General features: G+C 37.5%; 1 protein-coding gene across 1 annotated transcript in view; it reads right to left on the bottom strand.

The window, feature by feature from the left end:
• uggt2 (UDP-glucose glycoprotein glucosyltransferase 2) overlaps positions 1-22,305 on the bottom strand; it is a 638,028-nt gene that overhangs the window by 294,237 nt on the left and 321,486 nt on the right. The window contains exons 15-16 of the mRNA XM_028799549.2: positions 10,021-10,106; positions 1,608-1,743 (exon numbers count right to left, since the gene is read on the bottom strand). Of these exons, the coding sequence (XP_028655382.2) occupies positions 1,608-1,743; positions 10,021-10,106 (222 nt within the window). The remainder of the gene's footprint in view (positions 1-1,607; positions 1,744-10,020; positions 10,107-22,305) is intronic.

The raw sequence follows: 22,305 nt of genomic DNA, 5'->3' as shown, positions 1-22,305 counted from the left end.
CTATTAATGGACATTTGGACATGAACCCAACATATGTAGGCTTGAAAAGAAGAACATGCAAATAATAAATAACACTTTGTGACCAACACCCTCCGAACCCCACACCCACATTCACCCATCCGCCCCTCCTTATTTGCTATATATTGCCTTGGAGTCCTAAAAGTCTAATCTTTTTCCTCTGATGATGATTCCTGGTAGGAATCAAAAATTTAGGAATAAAAAGCTATTTTAAGATATGTGAATCATTTGCTACCTTTGTGGATTTCCAGCTACAAATATGCAAACCATATCATAGACATTCACCTCCATATATATATATATATATATAGTTTTACAATTGAAGCCAGGAAGGCTAAGTGACTTGCTCAGGGACACACAGTAAGACACAGGTGGGAAATGATCAATTATCTGTATAATTTACAGTTCAGTGCCTTGGCCACTACCTCATTAGAGTGCAGAGGAAACAAGCAAAGCTGTCTGATCTTGTTGCTTCACAAAAATCTTTAAATGGCATAACATAAACAGGAGGCAAAAGCACTTAAAAGACATAAGGCCATTGAAGACACAATTATTAAACTGGTGGACTCAGTAAAGAGGAAGCCACCCACACCATCCTTGGGATGGAAAAATAATGAGTCACAACATCTATGGGATGAACAGATAATAAGTTAGCCATATGGAAGGGAACAATGTCAAGATATGTAAACAATATTTTATTCAATGTAAACCACATTTTATCTAATAATATTTAGCGCTAACAAATATAATATAGCAATTTTAAGCCTATTTAATAGGTATGTGTACTGGCATCCTATTCGAAGACACTTGCTGCAGCAAAGAGATTCTGAAATCGTCATTACAGCTTGCACACACAAAATCCAGGATCGACAGAGACCGACAGAGATTGAGAGAGAGCTTAAAAGGGCTATGTCGCTGAGTTATCCTGGGCACCTGTAACTCCCTTGAATGCTGTAAATTCTATGGGAAAGTATGTTTAAACACTTTTGGTAAAATAATCTCAATTAGTAACATTTTCCGATGTATTAGCAGTGCTAACTGATTTGTAGTGAAGCTATAGAAGAGCTCGTAATGGGAGTGATTACGAAATAAAATGGTCCTGTTTAATGCCAATAATAATCAGATATAGCCTGTAAGTGATATATGAACTCAACCTGTTGAGCACAAGTTTGTATAAATCATAATAACAGTATTAAGTGTTAAAGAGATACATGCACTCTTGTCTATCATTACTTTCTACTGATGCCTGTGGGTTGCATGCAGTAGTGAGTACTGCTAGGAGTGTGCACATACAGAATAGAAACAGTGCTTCATGCCAAGGAATCGGAGAGCCTGTGTGAAGGCTTAAAGAGGTGTAGAGGAGCTTATTGTTGTGCAAACATTTCAGAGAAAGTTTTATCCCTGGTAGGCAGGCCGGAAGCTCTTCAGGGAGAAAGACAGAGACACCACTGTTGTGACTTAATTACAACAAATCAAAATCAAAGGAATAAATCCATGATCTTAAACCCATATCAAATCAAATATACATAAATACATTTTAAAAACATTTGCTTATTAAATATTTACCTCTGTAGTACAGGTATACTTACAGAAAACATGAAGGAAAGAGCCAGTGAGGTGTCATACTCCTCTGTCAGGTAATTGATGATTCGGAAAAGTGCAACACCAACATCTTTATGGCCATCTACATTATCTGAACTGTTGATTATGAACACAAGGCCAATCCTATTATAAAATAAAAATACAAATTAAAAAATGTATTATTATGTTAGAAATTCAGATAAGGAAATAAAAAACAAAGTTCAGTTAAAGAAACCCTTCATTTTTTGCATGTTTCTTTGTTTAAAATGAAAAGGTGCTTGGGTCAAAAAGTCATGCTCTTATTTTCAACATAAAAGTTACTAGGATTTTGAGTTAAAATGAAATGATGTAAACAGTGGTGCCAAAAAAATATTTGCATGGCTGTGAACTTTATACATACTCTATAATAAAAAATAAAAAAAAACTTTGTATACTTTACAATGAAGATTGCAACTGTGGTCCCATAACATTTGTGGGACTCTGTAAGGCTAATGTAGCAAATGTTAGTGCATCTTCTGGAAATAAGATGAGTTATATAATATAGAGGGACACTATCAATGTACTGTATGTCTTTGGATCACACTGCAAAGACATCAGATGAGCAAAATGAAGAATGATAAGGGAAATTGGTCTCTGGTTCTTCCACCAGTTTCTTATTTGCCTGCAGACTTCACTCTTTTTTTCTCAATTGAAAATATTTCTTAAAAGGTTGTGGGTTAAATGAACAGAACAGATCCTACGTAAAAGTTTGCATGACAAACAAAGTTTCCTTAGGTTAGTCTTTTTTAGAATAAAAGCATTGCTTATTTATCAGATAGTCAAGGGATTCTAATAATTCCTTTTTCTCTAAAAGCAAGATTTGGAGTATCATTTGATAGGGCATTACTTTGCTATCACACATTTCTATCTTGCTCAACTTGAACAATCTCAAACCTACTAATAATATGGAATGTGACGTTCGATTTTACATAAATTTAGAAAAATTACATTTTTTTATGAGGAACAATTTAAAAGTTTTTAAAATCTGATTGTCATTAATCAAGTCATCCTCAGTTATCTCAACCATGCTAACATTTGGTTATCTCAGGTAGTGATTACTTCACACTGTAGCAGTCAGTACAGTATATTTAAGCTATACAGGACCCTGAGTTGCTGGAGAGCTTCAGCGCTTTACTGTAAATGTGACATCTGTAACAAATAGTGTCCTATCCGCCTCTTTCTTATCTGGATTACTAAGTACATGTCAAAACAAAAAAGAAGAACACTGCTCCCCTGTTAATCAACCTTCTTCTACTAAAGCTGCATTTGTTTCTAGGGGATAAACATTCTGCTCTCTTCAATATCCTGACTTCCCTTTCTACTCTAAGCATCACATTTCTCTTTCCTTATTAAGCAATTTCCCTATAAATGACCCCATTATTGGTGTGTCTAACCCTTACATGCCTAGATCTCCTCTCCTTTATCAATTAGAGAAAGTTCCACTACTTTTCCCTCACTGCGCATCAGTAGCCGTCGATCACAATATTAAATTTTCTTCTTTCTCTGCTATCTAGCCGGGCAGGATGATCTGAACAGGATGTAGTACTATATGTCTTATTAATCTGTAATGTAGACACTGCAATGAAACTTTGCAGTCAGTAAATTTAAAATAATGTAATAAAAATTGTAATACAAATACCGTATTTTTACTTAAATTTCATACATGTTGACAGATAAAATAACAACCTGCTTTGATAAAGTAGTGTGAACTCTGAAATGACTGGTAATCTATTACGACAGCAAATTAATGCAGCAGAGTACTACAAACCTTTATTATTGAAATGATTTTTTTTTTTTTTTTAACTGTGCTCAACTAAGACACATATAAAATGACATAGCTGTTAAATGATCTTACACAAATCTGCATCAACAAAATGTTAATATGCAGTAACATAACATAAGATTCTCAAACTCCTTAATTTAAAATCAGGGTCGCAAATCTATTATAGTAAGCCAGAAAACGGCCCTTGATAAGGAGCCAGTCCACCACCGGCCTCACTTAAGCATGCACACACCAACACCCACACTCTCTGTTACATGGGACAATTCCAATTTGGAAGTAACAATTAACCTAAAATAATTTTGGAACAGTTAAGGAAAGCCAGAGCATCTGGAGGAGAGTCAGCACACACATGGAGAGAATAAACAAACTCCAAATGGATAACAACAAGGCATAGGATACTAGAATTTGTGAGGCACAATTCTAAATACAGCACCACTGTGCTACACTTCAGAGTGAGGTATATTTATATAAACAATAAGAGCAAGATAGCAAAGGTTTAAGTCAGTGATGCCTGTGGCTTTTTTATGTGTTTTGCATTTTAAGCTTTAATGTTAATGACTAAAGTATATCTGCAGTCTCTTAAGACAGTGACTGTGTTCACTTAGATTCAGAGTTTTGAAGAAAATGGGCATCTATATGACTTAATCTAAGTGGGAGTTTCTGTGCTTCATCCAGCATTGTCATAAGCAACATCAAATAAAGGGCTCATTGCGAATGTCAGGAAAGCAGGACGGAATATGATAGGAAATTGATAAGGATGGATGTTTTATAGGGTTTCCAGACATCGGTGAAATCAACTGGGTTAATCAGACAGAGCTCTGACATTTGGTTGCTGCTTGCTGCCTTTCTCTAGGGAGAAGGGTCGACACGATATACTTCCATGAGTCTGAATGTGTGCTAGTCCTCTGGAGAATTGCCCTAGCAGGCTCTGCTGCCCAGCTGGCTATGCTGCTTTGGCAGATGGCTTAAATATTGATTCATTTTATCTCTATAAGATCCTTGTGAACAATGAGATGATCTTTACCAGCAAGGCAGTTGGCTGCTTTTGGACTTCTTGAGTATATGAGTGCCAAGAACTTAACTATCACATGTAAACCTTTGCTCTACTCTGGGATCATTTCTGTCGGTAACATTGAAGTCAGTTGTAAAGAAGTATTTTCAAGAAACAATTACATTTTATTACATTTACTCACTTTACTAAGCACAAATTAAATAAAAAAGAAGAATTCCATTGTTTTCATGACATATGGCAATAAAACAAATGTCAGGTATAAATGTAGTGCTATCATACAGAAGGCCCCCCAAGTTTAAAGGCAAAAGAGATGATTTTCTTTATTCATGCCATACTAATGATGAACAACTCTGAAACCAGTACATGGACCCAAAATCACTTTGTTTCAGATCAAATTACTAAATATCTTGTAAACAAACTACAGGTTAAAAACTCTAAGCTAAATCAAAAACAAAATCAGAATGTCAATAAAGAGGGAGCCAGTAATGCCTTCTTATTTATTGTAATGTATATTGAAGATACTGTAATCAAGTTATCTGACTAATTAATCCATCAGTAATGCCAGGGAGAGTAATTTTGGTCACACAGCAATATTCTTGTTGAAACAGAGTAACTTGTTGTACATATTCCCTATCTAACTGCTAAACCTCTGCATTTTAATAAGATGATACATTGTTTGGTTGTGTGAATGACTTGCTTTGTTCAGAGTATGCTTAGCATTAATTATTAAGGATCGCTTACAGTAGCTCTGTGCATATTTGGAAGCAAGAAAAATGTAGGATTTGGGTTATATGGAGATATTAAAGGAATTAGAATAATTACGGCTAATCTGAAATTACACACAACAGGTTTTTGTAACATAGTGAGAGGGTAAAAATATTACTTACAGACACTGAAATTGTAACATTTGATTTACAGATGAATTAACAAGATACTTAATGATGTATTAAATAAATAGCAAAAAAACTCAAAATTGCTGTTAAACAATAGGTATTCTCCAAATATCATCTGCAGTTCTTCTTTGATAACAGCTCTATGCTGATGAGTTTTGAGCATTTAAAATTACATTTTTTTATGGTTAGTTCAAGATCAGACTGACAAATACAATTCATATGTGTAACAATGCCTTGAATAATGTTATCCTTTAGGATGAAGAATCCAACTCTTATCAATTAGGTTTGATTCTTTAGATAAAGAGCATACTACTGTTTCTTGTCCAGATTCCTCACTCCCATATATGTGTACCAAAATGTGATGCAGGTATAAAAGCTTCTAAGAACGTTAGTATATCTATTTATATTGGTAACTAATTTAAGGAAGGTATTACTACTGCACATTACTCAATATTTCTAATACAGTATTACTAATTCCAGTGCCTTTGAACAGACTGAAATAACCAAAATCACTAACAATAAATTCGTTTTTGGGAGAAGGTATAAATTGTGTATTGAAGAAGCTCTAAAAGCCACAGTTAATGATCAAGGCAATCACATTTTTGTGAATTAAAAATTATGTAATACATATGACACATTATTTCACTATGATTGATACCAGATTTACAATTGTTTAGTTTCCACAGTGTTAACTTAAATTTGTAAGTTAAAAATGTCAATGAACTTCACCTTGAAAAGAATGTCATAACTGTGAGACCAATTAGTTTTCTATCTATTCATTTATTTTCTATGCTTGCTTTATATATTACTGGGAGATGGAACCAGTCTGGTAGAACTAGACAAGAGACACCTTTGGACAGGACATACTCGCTTATAATGGCTCAACTGAAAAGGCACATTTTGAAAAAGTGCACATGGAAATGGGGAGAAAATGCACAAACCACAAAGACTGTGACATAGCTCGGATTTAAACTCAAGTCTTCCAACTATAGCACTATAAATGCCTTTTTCATAGTAGGACGAAGGTTTAAATTAAAAATATTAGAACATAAGAAATTTGACCAAATGACCATTCAGTCCATCAAGCCCTCAACCAGGTTCTTCTTAAAGATTGTAAAGGTTTCTGCTTCAAATATATGTCTCGGTAGTTTGTTCTGGAGTTCCACAACTCTTTGCATAAAGAAGTGCTTCCTGACTTCAGTTTTTAATGCACTTCCCATTAATTTATACTTCAGTACAGTAATCCCTCCTCGATCGCGGGGGTTGCGTTCCAGAACCCCCCGTGAAAGGTGAAAATCCGCGAAGTAGAAACCATATGTTTATATGGTTATTTTTATATTGTCACGCTTGGGTCACAGATTTGCACAGAAACACAGGAGGTTGTAGAGAGATAGGAACTTTATTCAAACACTGCAAACAAACATTTGTCTCTTTTTCAAAAGTTTAAACTGTGCTCCATGACAAGACAGAGATGACAGTTCCATCTCACAATTAAAAGAATGCAAAGATATCTTCCTCTTCAAAGGAGTGCGCGTCAGGAGCAGAGAATGTCAGAGAGAGAGAGATAGAGAGAGAGAAAAAAGCAAACAGAAATCAACAGGGCTGTTTGGCTTTTAAGTATGCGAAGCACTCCCGGACAAAGCAGCTACAAGGAAGGGAGCAATGTGAAGGTAGTCTTTCAGCATTTTTAGAGGAGCGTCCGAATCCTCTAGGCCAGTGTGTGAACAGCCCCTCTGCTCACACCCCCTCCGTCAGGAGCAGAGAATGTCAGAGAGAGAGAGAGAGACAGAGAAAAACAAACAATCAAAAATCAATATGTGCCCTTCGAGCTTTTAAGCATGCGAAGCACCGTGCGGGAAGCATGTCGCTTGACAAAGCAGCTGCACAGAAGGGAGCAACGTGAAGGTAATCTTTCAGCATTTTTAGACGAGTGTCCATATCGTCTAGGGGTGCGAACAGCCCCCCTGCTCACACCCCCTCTGTCAGGAGCACAGAATGTCAGAGCAAGATAGAGAGAAAAGTAAACAATCAAAGATCAATACGTGCTGTTTGATCTTTTAAGTATGCGAAGCACTGTGCAGGAAGCATATCGCTTGACAAAGCAGCCACATGTAAGCCCAGCAAGGAAGAGAGCAGTGTGAAGGTAATCTTTCAGCATTTTGTGAGGAGCGGCCGTATCCTCTAGGGGTGCGAACAGCCCCCATGCTCACAATATATTTGAGGAGTTTTATTTAATACGTAATAGGCGCTCTGGTTGGGTACTTTCTCAGCCATCTGCCAATAGCGTCCCTTGTATGAAATCAACTGGGCAAACCAACTGAGGAAGCATGTACCAGAAATTAAAAGACCCATTGTCTGCAGAAATCCGCGAACCAGCAAAAAATCTGCGATATATATTTAAATATGCTTACATACTGTATAAAATCCACGATAGAGTGAAGCCGTGAAAGTCGAAGCATGATATAGCGAGGGATTACTGTATGTGATTCACCCTTAAACTGAAAGAATGCGGTTGGATCTACTTTATCATATTATTATGGTCTTAACTATACAAAGAGCTTTTTAATTGATTGCTTGAATCGTGAGACAGCATTATAACAAACAGTAGAAAAATGTCAGTAAGAGTTCTTTAAATGTAATTTTTATACATTTCCCCCATTTTTATTATGTAGCTGGTATTATTTAATTTATTACCATTACTTAAGCAAAAGTAGCATACAGTAAAATAATCAGTCATCAATATGTCACTGATTTGTGTTATAAAGTATCTATATATCTATCTATCTATCTAAATGAATTTGTAGAAATACTGTCTAAGCTTTATTTTTACATAATGATCAAGTTCACATTTACACAGTAATCACATATAAAAGTACTTAGCATGTAATAAAAAGTTCTGCACCTGTACTGGATGCTAAATAGAATTCTTTAAATCTATATTTTCTTTTAATTTGTATGTAAATGCTCTATTAATGTATAAAGTTCCTTACAAATATTTGCACACCCTTAGGCAAATATCATATTTTGTTGACCTCTGAAGTAAAAAATAATATATACAATGTTGAGAGCAAACTAACTAAAACAACAACATTGTACAGTTAAAATTTATATAACAAATTGAAAAAAAAAATACAAAAAACAGAGTAAATGTGACCTTTGAAAAACTGCCTAGTACCAGTCATTTTTCATTTAAACCTTTCAACATATTGCCTTGAACCTAGGGCTGCACGATTAATCTTTTTTTTCTCATGATAACGATATTTATGACCCACGATCAGTTAATAAATATCGTCGCGATTTTACAGTATAAAGACCAAACTGTTTTTTATGGGCTGAGTTTACGGATTGGACTGCGTCACTATGACGTTACTGCGTCTAGATTGCAAGCGCTTTCTGAAGCAGTAGAAGTCAATAGCAGCAATAACAGTCAGTCAGAATAAACATATGATGGCGGAGCAACGTGAGGAAGGTGCAGAAGTGCGATCGTTAGTTCCTAAAAAGGGGTCATACTCAGTTGTCTGGAACTATTTCGATTTCGAGGAATGTGATGTTGATCAGGTACGAGTCTTGTGCAAACTTTGCTCCTGTTCCGTCCAAACGTCCCAAGGTAACACAACAAACCTCATCAACCACCTTAAAAGCCACCACAAAGTACACTATCAAGAATTTCAACGACTGAAGGCACAAACAGCAACAACAAGAAATTACCAGCCATCCACAACACAGACAACAATATCAGGGACATTGTTCAACACAATACCATATCTGCCTAGCTCGCAAAGACACCGGGAAATAACAGAGGCGATCACGTACCATATAGCCAAGGATATGTGTCCAATAACCACCGTGAGCAGTGAGGGGTTTAACAAAATGATCGCAACACTTGATAAAAGATATAGCATTCCCTCACGCAACCATTTTTCCAATGTTGCGCTGCCCTCGCTGTATGCGAAATGCCGAAAAGAAATAGAAAGAGAAATTCTCAGGCTCAGCCTTGAATATTTTGCTGCCACGACCGACTTATGGTCAAGCAGAACTGCGGAACCGTATTTGAGCTTGACAGTTCATTTTATTGACAGCGAGTTTGAGATGAAAAGCAAGCTTTTGCAAACTTCGTTTTTCCCACAAGACCATACAGCGGAGTTTATTGCAGTGGGCCTCAAAGAAGCGATGTCCGCTTGGGGCTTGGTGGAAGAAAGACTTGTGTGCATCACAACGGACAACGCAGCTTATATGATTAGGGCAGCATCTGTGAATAACTGGCCGAGGCTACACTGCTTTGGTCACAGACTTCATTTACCAAAGGAATAATCGTCATTATTAATCGTGATAAAAATTTTGAGCAAAATAATCGTGATAATCATTTTTTCTGTTATCGTGCAGCCCTACTTGAACCAATCATTTAGGTACACCTATATAGCTCATCCATATTCCATGTTTCAGCATTGCACCAGACTGTCTTCTTCTGAAGATGATATGCAACTTGTCTCTGCAGTTACTTGCATGTGTGAAGTTAAATCAGTAATAAAAGTAACGCATTATTTTTCTGCAATTTTATAGAGTTGTTTTAAAAATTACTTATTTGTGAAAAGATTAAACTGTTAATTGAAGCTACAAAACAAAAGAACCACTTTATAGAGTATTTGTGTGCCCTTAAAATGTGGATTTTTTCCCCTTAAGCACATTCTCATTACCTAAGAGGTACACTGTGCTTCAAGAATCGCTGAGCCAGTCCATGCAATTCATTAGTGTGTTCCTGAGCAGGATTGATAAAAAGTACCTGAAATAAAAATAAACACATTTTATGAGGAAAAAGAAACAGAATATATTGAAATGAACAACAGCTGAAGCTAAAGAACTCCACATTTGCAAAGGTCACTCACAGTATGTTAGGCATGAAACCTAAAATTAAGACATCGTAAGATTACTCCCTTCTCAGTCTCTTCCAGTTGAGAATACATGCATAAATAAGCTTCCAAGAAAATATATAAATTTAGTTTTAGCTTTAATCTACTTCGGCGAAATTTTAAAAAATTAGTAACAGAACTTAGCTGCAATCATTTTATAAGAATGCTTTAAAAGAAATGTATTTTCTGTACAAATCACTCTCTCTCTCTGTACGATATTTTTTACACTCACCTTTTCAGATCACAGTTGCATAGAACAAGGACCTGTCTTAGTAGCAATAGGTACAATGTGGTAAATCAGTCAAAATACACACACAACCCACCCACACAATTTTATTTGAAATATATCCAACTTTTAAAATACTATGGTTTATTTGCTATGTCATAAAACATTAAAAATCTCAAAGAACATAACTGCCACAATTAAGGCATATTTCCCTCCCTAAAGGGCTGCTGTTCATGAGTGTTAATTTCTAACTTTATGTGTTTCATTTCCATGTTTCCATTTCAATGATATCAGAGTACATTTAGACTATGGATATGTTTACTTACTTTTGCTATGCATTAGAGATTGTTTTCCTTTCAAAAGGTAAGTGTCATAACACCGTAAAACACGCACTGCCCCATACCACCTCTTCATACTTTTACGAACACCCACACTTTTATCCTCAATTGAGTTTCCATTAGTACATTAGCACAGATAGTTTTGCTGAACTTACTAAAGCAAAACATACTCCTTTTCATTAATTAATTGTGAATCTATGTAATCAAGATAGACATCTAAAGGACACAGACACATAGTCAAAGAAGCAAAGTCTGGAGTGCAAATAAGGCTAATTATGAACAAGATTAATAAGCAAGAGCATTGCCAAGGCAGCTGAAACAGAAAGAGCATGAATCAGTGTAAAACAGAAAAACAAAGGGGAAAGGATGAAATCAAGGACCAAAAGTACCAGCAAAAACACTAGAGGTTTAGTAAATTTGGGAAGCTAGGGGAATGACTCAGCAAACAAAACTCTAGCAGTACACAAAAGTGTTGGAACAGCACAGGAGATTACTGTGTTATTATGATTGTGAAGCAGGAACAAAGGTGACGTGCAGTGGGAGGGGGATATGAGATGATAGTGTAATTCTGCAATTCACTTGCTAGGTTTATTCCTGAAACTCTATTACATGACTCATTAACACCATGAATAAATATTTACTATTTTTCCTTTGCATTTTAACAGACTTGTCCGTTTCTGTATTCTAAAGTTATTGTTCTGCAACAACTGTACTAATTCTAATACTACCATACTGTCAGACACGGTTGTCAATCTACTCCAAAGTCATATTTTGTTATCCTTTACTTCAGCCTATAATTGTAACATACTGTATGTCAGAAAGATGAGCTTACTGTTTATTCTTAGTATTGTCTTTGTAAAGCATTTTGTGATGGTCTCTTTATGATTGTGTCCAAAACACACTAATTTTTTTCTTTAATTTCTGTTTATTAACTAGAATGTGCCTATAATTGTTATCAATCTTTGTTTAGACTTTTTAATGTAATTTTGGTGATGTAAATTTATTTGTTCTTGTGAGTGCCACCATTTGGTATATTTGTTCTCATTGTCACCTCTATTTTGTAACTCCTGCTCATCAGTACATCATGCAGGTGATATATGTCGTAAGTGATGCGAGACATCATCACAGTTACACTATAAAAGATAGCTACTAATATTAACCAGCACCTGAACTTTATGGAAATAAAGGAAAATGAGAGACTTGGACAGAAACAACAAATTAATTTAGGTTCAGATTCTGGCTGAAATTTAGTCTGGATCTTTCACGATCACTAATTATTTTTAATGGGCCAACCACAAACAACCTAACTATTCTTCTGATTAACCCTCAAACAAGGACATTTCTGATCTTTTGCACCCTTAAACAAACAAAGCTATCTGAGAGGACTTGTTTCATTGTTCACTTCAAACAAAACATTGCTTTAAGGATTGATTAGAACATTCAATATTCTTTGTTATTCTAATTAGTAGATCAAACACGAACAGACAAGCAACTGTGACTATGCCCCGCGATGGTCTGGTATTCTGCACAGTCTCGGTTAGGTCTCAGTACTGTGGAAATAGTTTAGATTCTATACAAGACATACTGAATAAGAGGTTTTAGAAAAATGCTTTGCCTCAGGTATTTAGTTTTATGACTTGGCTCTTACCTAAATATGTATTTTCAAGTGCATTCATAAATTAGGGGTTAGGGTTATGATATGAGTAAATTATACTCTTTATTCTTTTGTGACCACTAGAGTGCATTGCAGAACCCCAAACCCCAAACACAAACTCACTGACACAACTCCCGGTTTAAATATAAGCTTTATTTACACAAATACCTTTCAGTACAGGCTTACTGTTAAATACAATAAAATCTCCCTCTTTCTCTTACTCTCTCTCTTTTACTACACTACTCCAAGGCGATCACTATCCGTCCTCCACTCTCGACTCCAACTCGCCTGGATGAGGTTGAGCGGATTCTTTTACCTATGACTTGGGTGCTAGAGCATAGCCTGCTGGATGCACTTCCAGTTCAAATAAAAGTCCCTGAAAGTAGGGACTGTGAATCCCAGTAGCTCCCCCTGGTAGCCCCCAGGGAACCCAACAGTTCTGCCCCATGGGAATACAGGTTCTTCTATTGTATTGGCCAATCAGACAGGTAAGGATCCCTGTTGCCATGCATGACATCCATTACATTTTAAGTTAAGTAAAAACTTTCAGAAACATTTTAAGATGTTATTGTCTATAAGATATGGCCAACCCAAACAAAATATGTTTGTACTTTATGACTGAATTTTTGTGATAAAGGAGTTCACTGTATAAAAAAAAAATTAAGAACATTTTGGTTGCTTTTTTACATCCACTGCTGCTCGTTGAAAATGTCTCCAGCCATGAACAATCCACTTTAGAAAATGGACTGATACATGCTTTCTATGTACAGTATAATTGACACTTAGATCTCTCTCTCTCATGTTATTAATTCATATTGTAACATTGTAAAACATTTAGCCCTGCAGCACATGTCATATGCACAAAAAAGACTCAATAAATAAGTGATGTGCATGGTGGACATGCTTATAAAGAAACAGGACTACCTATTATTTAACTTGTTTCCTTTATTACTACTGGTCTTTTCTGTGTGGCAAAATGTACTGCAGCACGATACTTGGTGAATTACATCCTAGGCACGCTAGAATGGTAAGGATTTAAGCTGTGTACTATGGAACATAGGCATTTACTAAAAAGAAGGCTGTGAAAAATGTTACCAAAAGGTTACATAAAGTATAAGGCAGTCAAACCATTCACATAATCAGTTTAACCTTAAATTCTTGATAACTATGCAGTGTTTGCAATGAATACACCTGCGGCACACTGGGGGAGACCCCGGTTAAAGTCTCCTTTGCAAACTGCCCATGGTTACCCCATTGTTAACTTCGCTAACCTGGGAACAGAAGACTCAGAAGTCTGGTCTCAATAACAAAGCATTTATCTTGGTAAAGGAAAGAGGAAGTTTCTTACACAAATCACAATTATTGAACATGGGAAATACAGAGCTCAACTGAAATTGGAATACTTGATGATAACAGAGCGGAGTGAGGGAGTATTACACAAAGCTGTATGCCAAGCCAACATTTTAATGGACTAGAAACAACATTGTTTTATGCACATAAAATAAAGCTCAGATAAGCTCCAAATAGGACAACAATATATGAGAAAATAATGATGTGAGATAATTCCTAGAAATATGCCTGCTTTGAATCTTGAAATCTATTCCAGGGAAAGTCCCTACATACCAATTTTATGAACAATATATGTTAAAAGAATAATTCAATACATTACTAATTTATGATTAAACAATATACTAAACTACAATATACTAATTAAAAATAAAATACAACTCTGTTTTCAGCTTTTATTTGTTTATATTTACTTCATAAACTCTTTTAGCATATAAATAAAATTTTCATTTTTGGTTATTTCAGTAAGGTCAAGTTAGCCTTTTGAATTATGTCCTAGTGCCTATGATATGTGAATTTAAACCCCATGACTGACACTTAAATCCCTACACCTTACTAATCTTGTGATCCTGAGCAAGTCACTTTAGCCATCTGTGCTCCAGTTGTAAAAATAATATAGCATAATATTCTCCAAGTCACTTAATCCATTTTGAAGTCTCAAAGAGTCAGAGTCTATCAGGAGGCATTGGGCACAAGGTTCAAAACTGTCCTGGAGAGTGTGCCATTTCATAGCAGGGCCAATGTACACATAAAAAACTTATTTGCACTTACTTACATCATTGTATACCCAGGTTAACCAGTTGCACTCCACATATTTGATCCTCTGTTCTCCCTCGCCCTGGGCAACCTTTTGGACCATATCATTTAACATTATTGTCAGCCACATTTTCCTCCTCCTTTCTTTGGGGCTTGTGTCCTTAACATTCATCTCGGTGCACCTCTACACCTAATCATCCTCTGCCTTTCATTCCAAACCACCTTAGATGTTTCTCCTCAGTATATCAATTGTTGTTTCCTTACCAAGCCATTCTTTTAATTTAGTTTTCACCTTCCCCTCATTTGTGACTCTGCACACCTTCATATGATCATTCTACTCTGCTCTTTCAAGCTTTGCTTCATTTTCCACCTTCACTGGCCAGGTCTCATTCCCCCTGAGCAGGGAACCTCAAGTTCAGTGCTGGAGTCTCCATGTGTCTTCAGTCTTTGTTTCAACAAGTGTCACAACCAGTGTTATACTGTTACCTCTATTTAACTTCATTATGTAATTAGATGACCTTTAAACCTTCATTTATTATTTAGTAGTGTGAACTTTACATTGATAAGATTTTTAAGATATTTTTTTGTTTTATTTTTAATTATTTGTTGCTTTGTAAGTTTTATTAAGACTAAAGGAAGCCTTTGTTAATGTCTTGTTACATGTGACTAACAGATGCATCATAAGCAGTACCTAATCTAAAGTGTTACCAAAGACTGAAATTAGAGAAATAAAACTTGCTTAGTTAAGGCAGGGGTCTAATTAAAGGAAGAAATCCTGCAGTGAAAAAGAGGCCTTGAGGACTGATCTTGAGAAGCTCTGTCATAGAGCATACTACTTCTCAAAACTGTTTCCATAAATCATTTTCCTTCACTGCTAGAAAGCCTCCTTTAGAAGTCAGAATGGAGGATAGCTCAAGGAATTTCTTCAATTCACCACTCACCCCATCACTGACGTAGCTGCACCACCAACTGGACACTTCTTATTAGAATTTCCATACTTTCTCAAAAACAATTCCATTGCAGATATCTAAATTTAAACTTAGAGCTCTATGTCAGCCTTCTGCACCTCCCTCAAGTATTACATACTTGTATGATCACTTTATACTTGTACAAGCACTTTATACTTACACCTACCTCGAGCACTTTATACTTGTACAAAGGACACAATTGCCACTTGCAGGCTACTCCACTGACTATATTTATGATGCCACTACCTGTACACCTGTGATACACTATGTCATGATGCCTTTGCAAAACAGTGGGGTGCAGTTTTAATTCGAACAGTGGTCAGTCATGTTGGTAGTGTAGGTGAGGCAAGGGATAAAAGACATGCGGACATGGAACAGTTAATGGGAAATTAGCTAATTAAGTATGCCTTTGCAGTTGAGAGATCAGCACAACCATCCCTCACTAGCAGCTTCAGGTATTGGTTAGTGCAGCACTTGTACTACCATATAAAAGGTCTGGGTAAAGGGAGAACCAGTGAAAGAAAAGATGGAAAAGGAAGAAATATGAAAGCATCTGAAGCTAACAAGAATAAGAGTGCATTTCGAAGTGTGGGCCTTTTGGGTGAGAATCGAAGGGTTGAGCATGAAGTGCTGCTCCAATGAGAAGAGTTGAATCTGCTGAGTAACAGTATGGAGCAGGGGAGACTGAGAGCGCATAAGGACACATTTCAGTGACCAACAGAGGTGGCTTGTGAGGGTCCTTAGCAGGAGCTCACAGAAGTGGCTGGGAGAGAGGCAAGGAGGTCGCATTGAGTGGTGTCTCATTTCTGCTGATTAACTCAATGTGAAAGCAGAGGAAAAAGGAGATTTGCTAGGAGGATTTCAACTTTGTGTTTAAATTATTTATTACATTTTCTCTTGAGCACTGTTTTTACGGAAGTAGTTATTGATTGATTAAAAGAAATTCATAACTACACTCCAACACTTCTGCACCAAAAACTGTGTTGTATTCTCCTCATTTGCCCTAGTCAAGATATATAAGATGTCGCAAAAGTGGTTGGTGCCCTCTGGCAGTGTGCACAAAGCATTACAACACTCAATTGATCTTCCCACTACACCACTACCACGTTTGCTACAGCTATACACTCACCTCTTCCACACCTCCTGTTCTTGCACTGCCAATTATCATCTTTGCTTTTCCTTCATTTACCTTAACACTTTTCACTTCCATACTAGCTATCCACTTTACTATCCCCTCCTTCAGCTGTGCTTCACTTTTTTCCATCAACGTGAGAACATCGGCACACAACCATTCCTATGGAATTTATTCTGACAAATGGCTAATTTGGAATCGCAAATTAAACTTAACATGCGTACACTTCAAGATGTGTGAGGAATACCCAATTGTTATAAATACGTACGCAAAAACAGTCTTGTAAATTGTCTTAAGAATGTTGTCTACCAAAAGTAGATTAATAATATTTTCACAAGTGAATGCTAATTTTCACTCCAATCAGCACATTCATTGGCTATTATCTATATCATTTAAAGTACTGCTTTAATGAAGAATTTGATGACTTCTATTCTTAAAGACTAAAACAAAGTATTTTTGAAGTTAAGTTTACAGGACTGGCACTCCAGTCACTGTAAAGAAATTTCATGAAGCTCTGAAACAACAAATAGGACTTCTTTCTGTTCTCCTGAGGAGTAGCTCTGCTGCAGCCACCCATAGGAAGGCTACTCGCATTATGAAGAAGGTGGGGGAAAGCCTTCAGGAGCCCCATCCCATGAAGAGTCAAAACCGTCAGAGAACCAATGGGGTTGAGCCTGTTGGGGATCAGAATTGGTGTGGTGCTGAGGCGTCGCCCGCTGCACAGCAGCACTCGGGTCCCAGTTTAAGGCAGCTCATCCAGGTAGGTGTGTGGCATGTCTTGTCTCTCAAGCATGACTATCATCTTCTTCTGCTGTTGGAGGAGCTTTGTAAACTGTGCATTTCAGCGGCGAGACCCAGGTGAGCGGAGAGAGAGAGAGAGAGAGAGAGAGAGAGAGAGAGAGAGAGAGAGAGAGAGAGAGAGAGAGAGAGAGAGAGAGAGAGAGAGAGAGAGAGAGAGAGAGAGAGAGAGAGAGAGAGAGAGAGAGAGAGAGAGAGAGAGAGAGAGAGAGAGAGAGAGAGAGAGAGAGAGAGAGAGAGAGAGAGAGAGAGAGAGATAGATAGATAGATAGATAGATAGATAGATAGATAGATACTTTATTAATCCCAATGGGAAATTCACATAGACATGAAAGTGGACAGATATCTGTAGGTGGGCACACCTTTTATTGGTCTGGTCTCTCTGATGGTTGTCACACTCATTGAGTAGCAGTTGTTGTGGTGGATCGGCTCCTTCCGATGGTGTCTGATGTCACTCCTTTCAACATATTATTAAACTCAGAATAAGGCACTCTCTGGGTGCCTTGTCTGTTGTCTCAGTGTATGCTCTGACCGTGGTGATTTATGTCTCAGTGAGGAAGACATTATTTTCGCAACTTCACTCAGTGGTTGATGGGTGTCCACGAGGTAAAACTCCTCTAGTCATGGGTAACTTCAATGCGACCACTGGCACTGACAGGGCTGGCTATGAAGATTGCGTCGGTCTCCATGGGTCTGGCAACCATGGTGAAAGTGGCTCCAAGTTCCTTGACTTTGCAAAAGTTCAGGGGCTGTGGATCATTGGATCCTGGTTCCAGTGCCCTCAGCCACATCATTGGACTTGGTACTCCAGTACTGGTGGTGTGGTGAAGGAGATTGATCACATCCTCGTGGGCAGACAGTGGAGGCTCTTACAAAACTGCAGGGTCTATATAAGTGTGCAGATTGTGAATTCTGACCACAGACTTGTTGTTGCTACTCTGAAGATCCAACTTAGGTCCAGCAGGCTACCACCTAACAGAAAAATGAGGCTGGATCTGGTTAGACTGTAAAATCAGGCTGTCTCTAACGACCTTGTACAGAGTTTGTGTGAGGAACCTATGGACTTGGATGCGACTGCTGATCCTAATGTGATGTGGGACACCTTCTGTGAAAAGGCCCTGAAGGTTGCTGAGTGTTGTGTAGGTGTTACCAGTGTTCCTAGAAGGAGGTGTTTCACCTCACATGGCACTCTGGATATCATCAAGAGGAGTCACAGTGCACGGCTTGATGGCAACTCTGGTATGTATCAGGAACTGAGAAAGATGGCTGCGAGGGCTCTGAGGGCAGATAAGGAGGCGTTTGTTAGAGGAATCTGCGAGCAAGTGACACGCCATCTGTGGTCTAGTGACCCACGTCCTGCTTACAGACATCTGAATCTGTTCCTGGAGAGTCGCAGTCAGTGCAGCTAATGGAACGGTCCTTACAGAGGACACTTTAGTTGTGATCCGCTGGGCTGGCTACTTTGAGTAGCTGTTTAAAACTGATCTTATGGCTAGGATGTTGGATATCTCCTGATCCTCCAATTAGCTATGAACCACCCACTCTCACTGAGATTGCGTAGGTGGTGAACCAGCTGAGGGTAGGGAAGGTGGCAGGGATCTGTGGTATCCCGGGTAAATTTCTCCAGGCTAGTGGTAAGGATGTCCTCCTGGTATTGCAAGCAATCTTTGATTCCATTTGAGAGATGAGCATCATCCCAACTTACTGGAAAACAGGACTTGTTGTCCCTATCTGGAAACGGAAGGGTGATCACCTAGATTGCGGCATTTACAGACAAATAACACTGCTATTAGTGCCGAGTAAAATCCTTGTTAGGGTCATCCTCAATAGGATCCATGATCACTTGCTCACCTGTCAGCAACCAGAGAAGTCTGGTTTTACGCCTAAGAAGTCTACCACTGACTGCATCCTGGCATTGTGGGTTCTCATGGAGTGCAAACGAGAATATCAGCAGAGTTTCTCTGCAGCCTTTGTCGATTTTTATAAAGCATTCAACTAAATTGATCGAGTTAATCAGACACATGGCATAGTTTTGTGCACAGCATCATTTATTACAAGCCAAGTTAGAACATAACTGTTGATGAATGATAATTGTAAGCAGGACGTGGATCACTAGACCATAGATGGTGTGTCACTTGCTGCCCTGAGACTTCGCGGGTTCCTTTCAAAGTTGCTGGATATTATGGTCTCTGTTGACTCTTCTTATGAAGTCAGTAAATAGATTGGGAGAGCATGGGAGGGTCATGAGGGTGCTGGAAAAGGGTGTGTGGCGCTCCTGATATCGATGAAAAAGAACAAAGATCCAAGTCTTTAGAGTCCTGATGCTTCTGTTATGCTATATGGTTGCGAGGTATGGATGCTATCCAGTAACCTGAGATGAAGACAAGACTTCTTCAGTACTGGGTCTCTTCGAAGAATCTTTGGGTACCTCTGATTTGACCTTGCATCGAATGAGTGTTTGCTCATGGAGTTCCGAATGAGGCACATTACCTGCATTGTGAGGGAGCATCAGTTACAGCACTGTGGCCATGTGGCGTGATTTCCAAAGTGTGATCTTCATTGTTGAGGACACAAGCGACTGGACCAGGCCAAAGGGACACCCATGTAACACCTGACTGCAGTAGATAAATTGTAATTTCCAGAGGGTGGGACTGGACCGTGTATCTGCTTGGGGGGGATGTTAAGCAGGATCATGAGTCACACTGTACCAGTGCATGCTCTGCAACCTGACTGAACCTGACCTGATTGTATATATTAATTTTACAAATGAAAATGTGTCCTAAAGTAAAGTCTTTTTTTTTTTTTTTAAAATATACCATGCCCGTTCTTGTGTTTTAAAATGGGCTTCAAGGGGCACCAGTGAAAATGTGTAAACAAAGGCCATACAAACTTACAAAATACTTTTTTTTTTCTTCAAATAAGGAGTGTTATGGAAAATTGATCCACATCATATCCATGTGATTCAATAAGAACATAAGACATTTAACAAACTAGATGAGGCCAATTAGCCCATCAAGATCATTTGTTTAGCTAATAGCTAAGCTGTTCCAATATCTCATCCACATACTTCTTAAAAGTTGTCAAGGTTTCTGGTTTAACTATATGGCTCAGTAGTTTGCTGCAGATTCCTACAACCCTCTGTGTAAACAAATGCTTTCTGGCTTCAGTCCTAAATGCACTTCTCCTTAATTTCCCCTGATATGCTTGAGTACATTCTTAATTAACAATATCATTTTTGTAAGGAAAAAGAAAATTTGAAAGATTCAGCCATTTTAAAAGAAGACCAGCTATCCACTTCACCTTAGTGCTTATCTTGTCAACCCAATGGATTGTGATTTCATCTAGCATATCTTCTACACCTCAAAAAATCCTCTCCCACTGCTGTTATTAAAATTACTGAATATAGTTGCAAAAATGTAAATTGATTTCTCTGTTCTGTAAACAGCTAAACAATATACAGTGAAAAAATATTGTACAATCAATTACAGTCTTTCACTACATGTGATGAAGAAGATGATGGACAAAACTGAAAAACTGTTAACTGCATTTACTTCAGTCATGGTCCACATACATCATTTGCAACAGTTGCTGTTGGATTCAGTATTACAAGAGATGGCATCAGCAATCATATTTGGTAATTTTATAAAGATTTTTAAAATTATTCAAAGTTGGTTTAAAATACAGTATCTACTAATTACAAATCAGAACTACCTCATCACTTATGGGCTTGAGGAAACATTTAAAGATACTATTTTAACTCACTCAAAAAATTCATTCTCAGTTGTTCTCTTTCTACCATTTTCTCAGCAGGAATGACTCAGTATGCTCTACAAAATTCACTAACTGGTTTGAGGAGCTGTATTCTGTTTCATTGCTATTTAGCTCTGTCTCATAATCTTTCTTTTTTCATTTCCTAAGTATTTTTATTATCATATGCATACAAGACATGTCTCAGAAAGGTGTGCAATGCTGAGTGTTGATTGGCTTTGTGAACTTAGTAATATCAAACAGAAGGCCTTGTATCTTTCAAAATTTTAAGCCTTTGATAAAAATAAATAAATAATGTAGCATGATCAGTTCATTTCAAATGTATTGTTATGTGTACAAAGAATAAAGAAACACACCACGCTTTCATTTTCTGTAAATCTCACTCTGTAGGCTATGAAAAATATAACAACACTGAATGAAACAGGAGAAAACTAACCCCTGCCAAAGCCTCATTATCCCCACCACCATGGTCCACCCTGTAGGTTTGCGGTTCATTACTTCAGCTCAGTAAAATCCCAAAAAATCACCAGGAACAGAACTTCATTGTTTTACATACTTGGGAGTAATTAGCATACAACCTGGAGCAGTTTCCACAAGGAGAAATGAAAAGATGGCACAGAGAGGATAAAGCAAGCCATAGTTGAAGAATGCAATGCTAGAAGGCAGCATGCTCACAGACATGGCAGACCCAACAACGTATGAAAATGTGACAAAAAATAGTTGTTTTTTTCTTTGGTTTATACTGACAGTTGTCAAAGACTGCACCGAGGCTGTACTGTAGTTGGAAGAACCGATGCAATATGGAACTTGACTGAATATGAGGCATCATTTATGAAAAAAAGTCATGATTTGGGTTACCATTTTCTGCTGGTGCGTGTTTTGAATCACGTGCAGTGACGATGGTTTGACAGCAGATGCGTTCTCAGCTCAAATGATTTTATAGCATACTGATAACAGTTTTGTGCACAGTGTCATTTGTTACAAACCATGTCAGAACATAACTGTTAATGAAAGAGAATTGTAGGAACAAAAAAGGAAAAATGCAGAGCCCAAAGCTATGGGAAGGATATGGAAAACTGCTGATT

This window comes from Erpetoichthys calabaricus, chromosome 4 (genome assembly GCF_900747795.2).
Source record: "Erpetoichthys calabaricus chromosome 4, fErpCal1.3, whole genome shotgun sequence".
NCBI lineage: Eukaryota > Metazoa > Chordata > Cladistia > Polypteriformes > Polypteridae > Erpetoichthys > Erpetoichthys calabaricus.
Note: the sequence above shows the minus strand (reverse complement) of the source record. Positions and strands in the feature narration are given on the sequence as shown.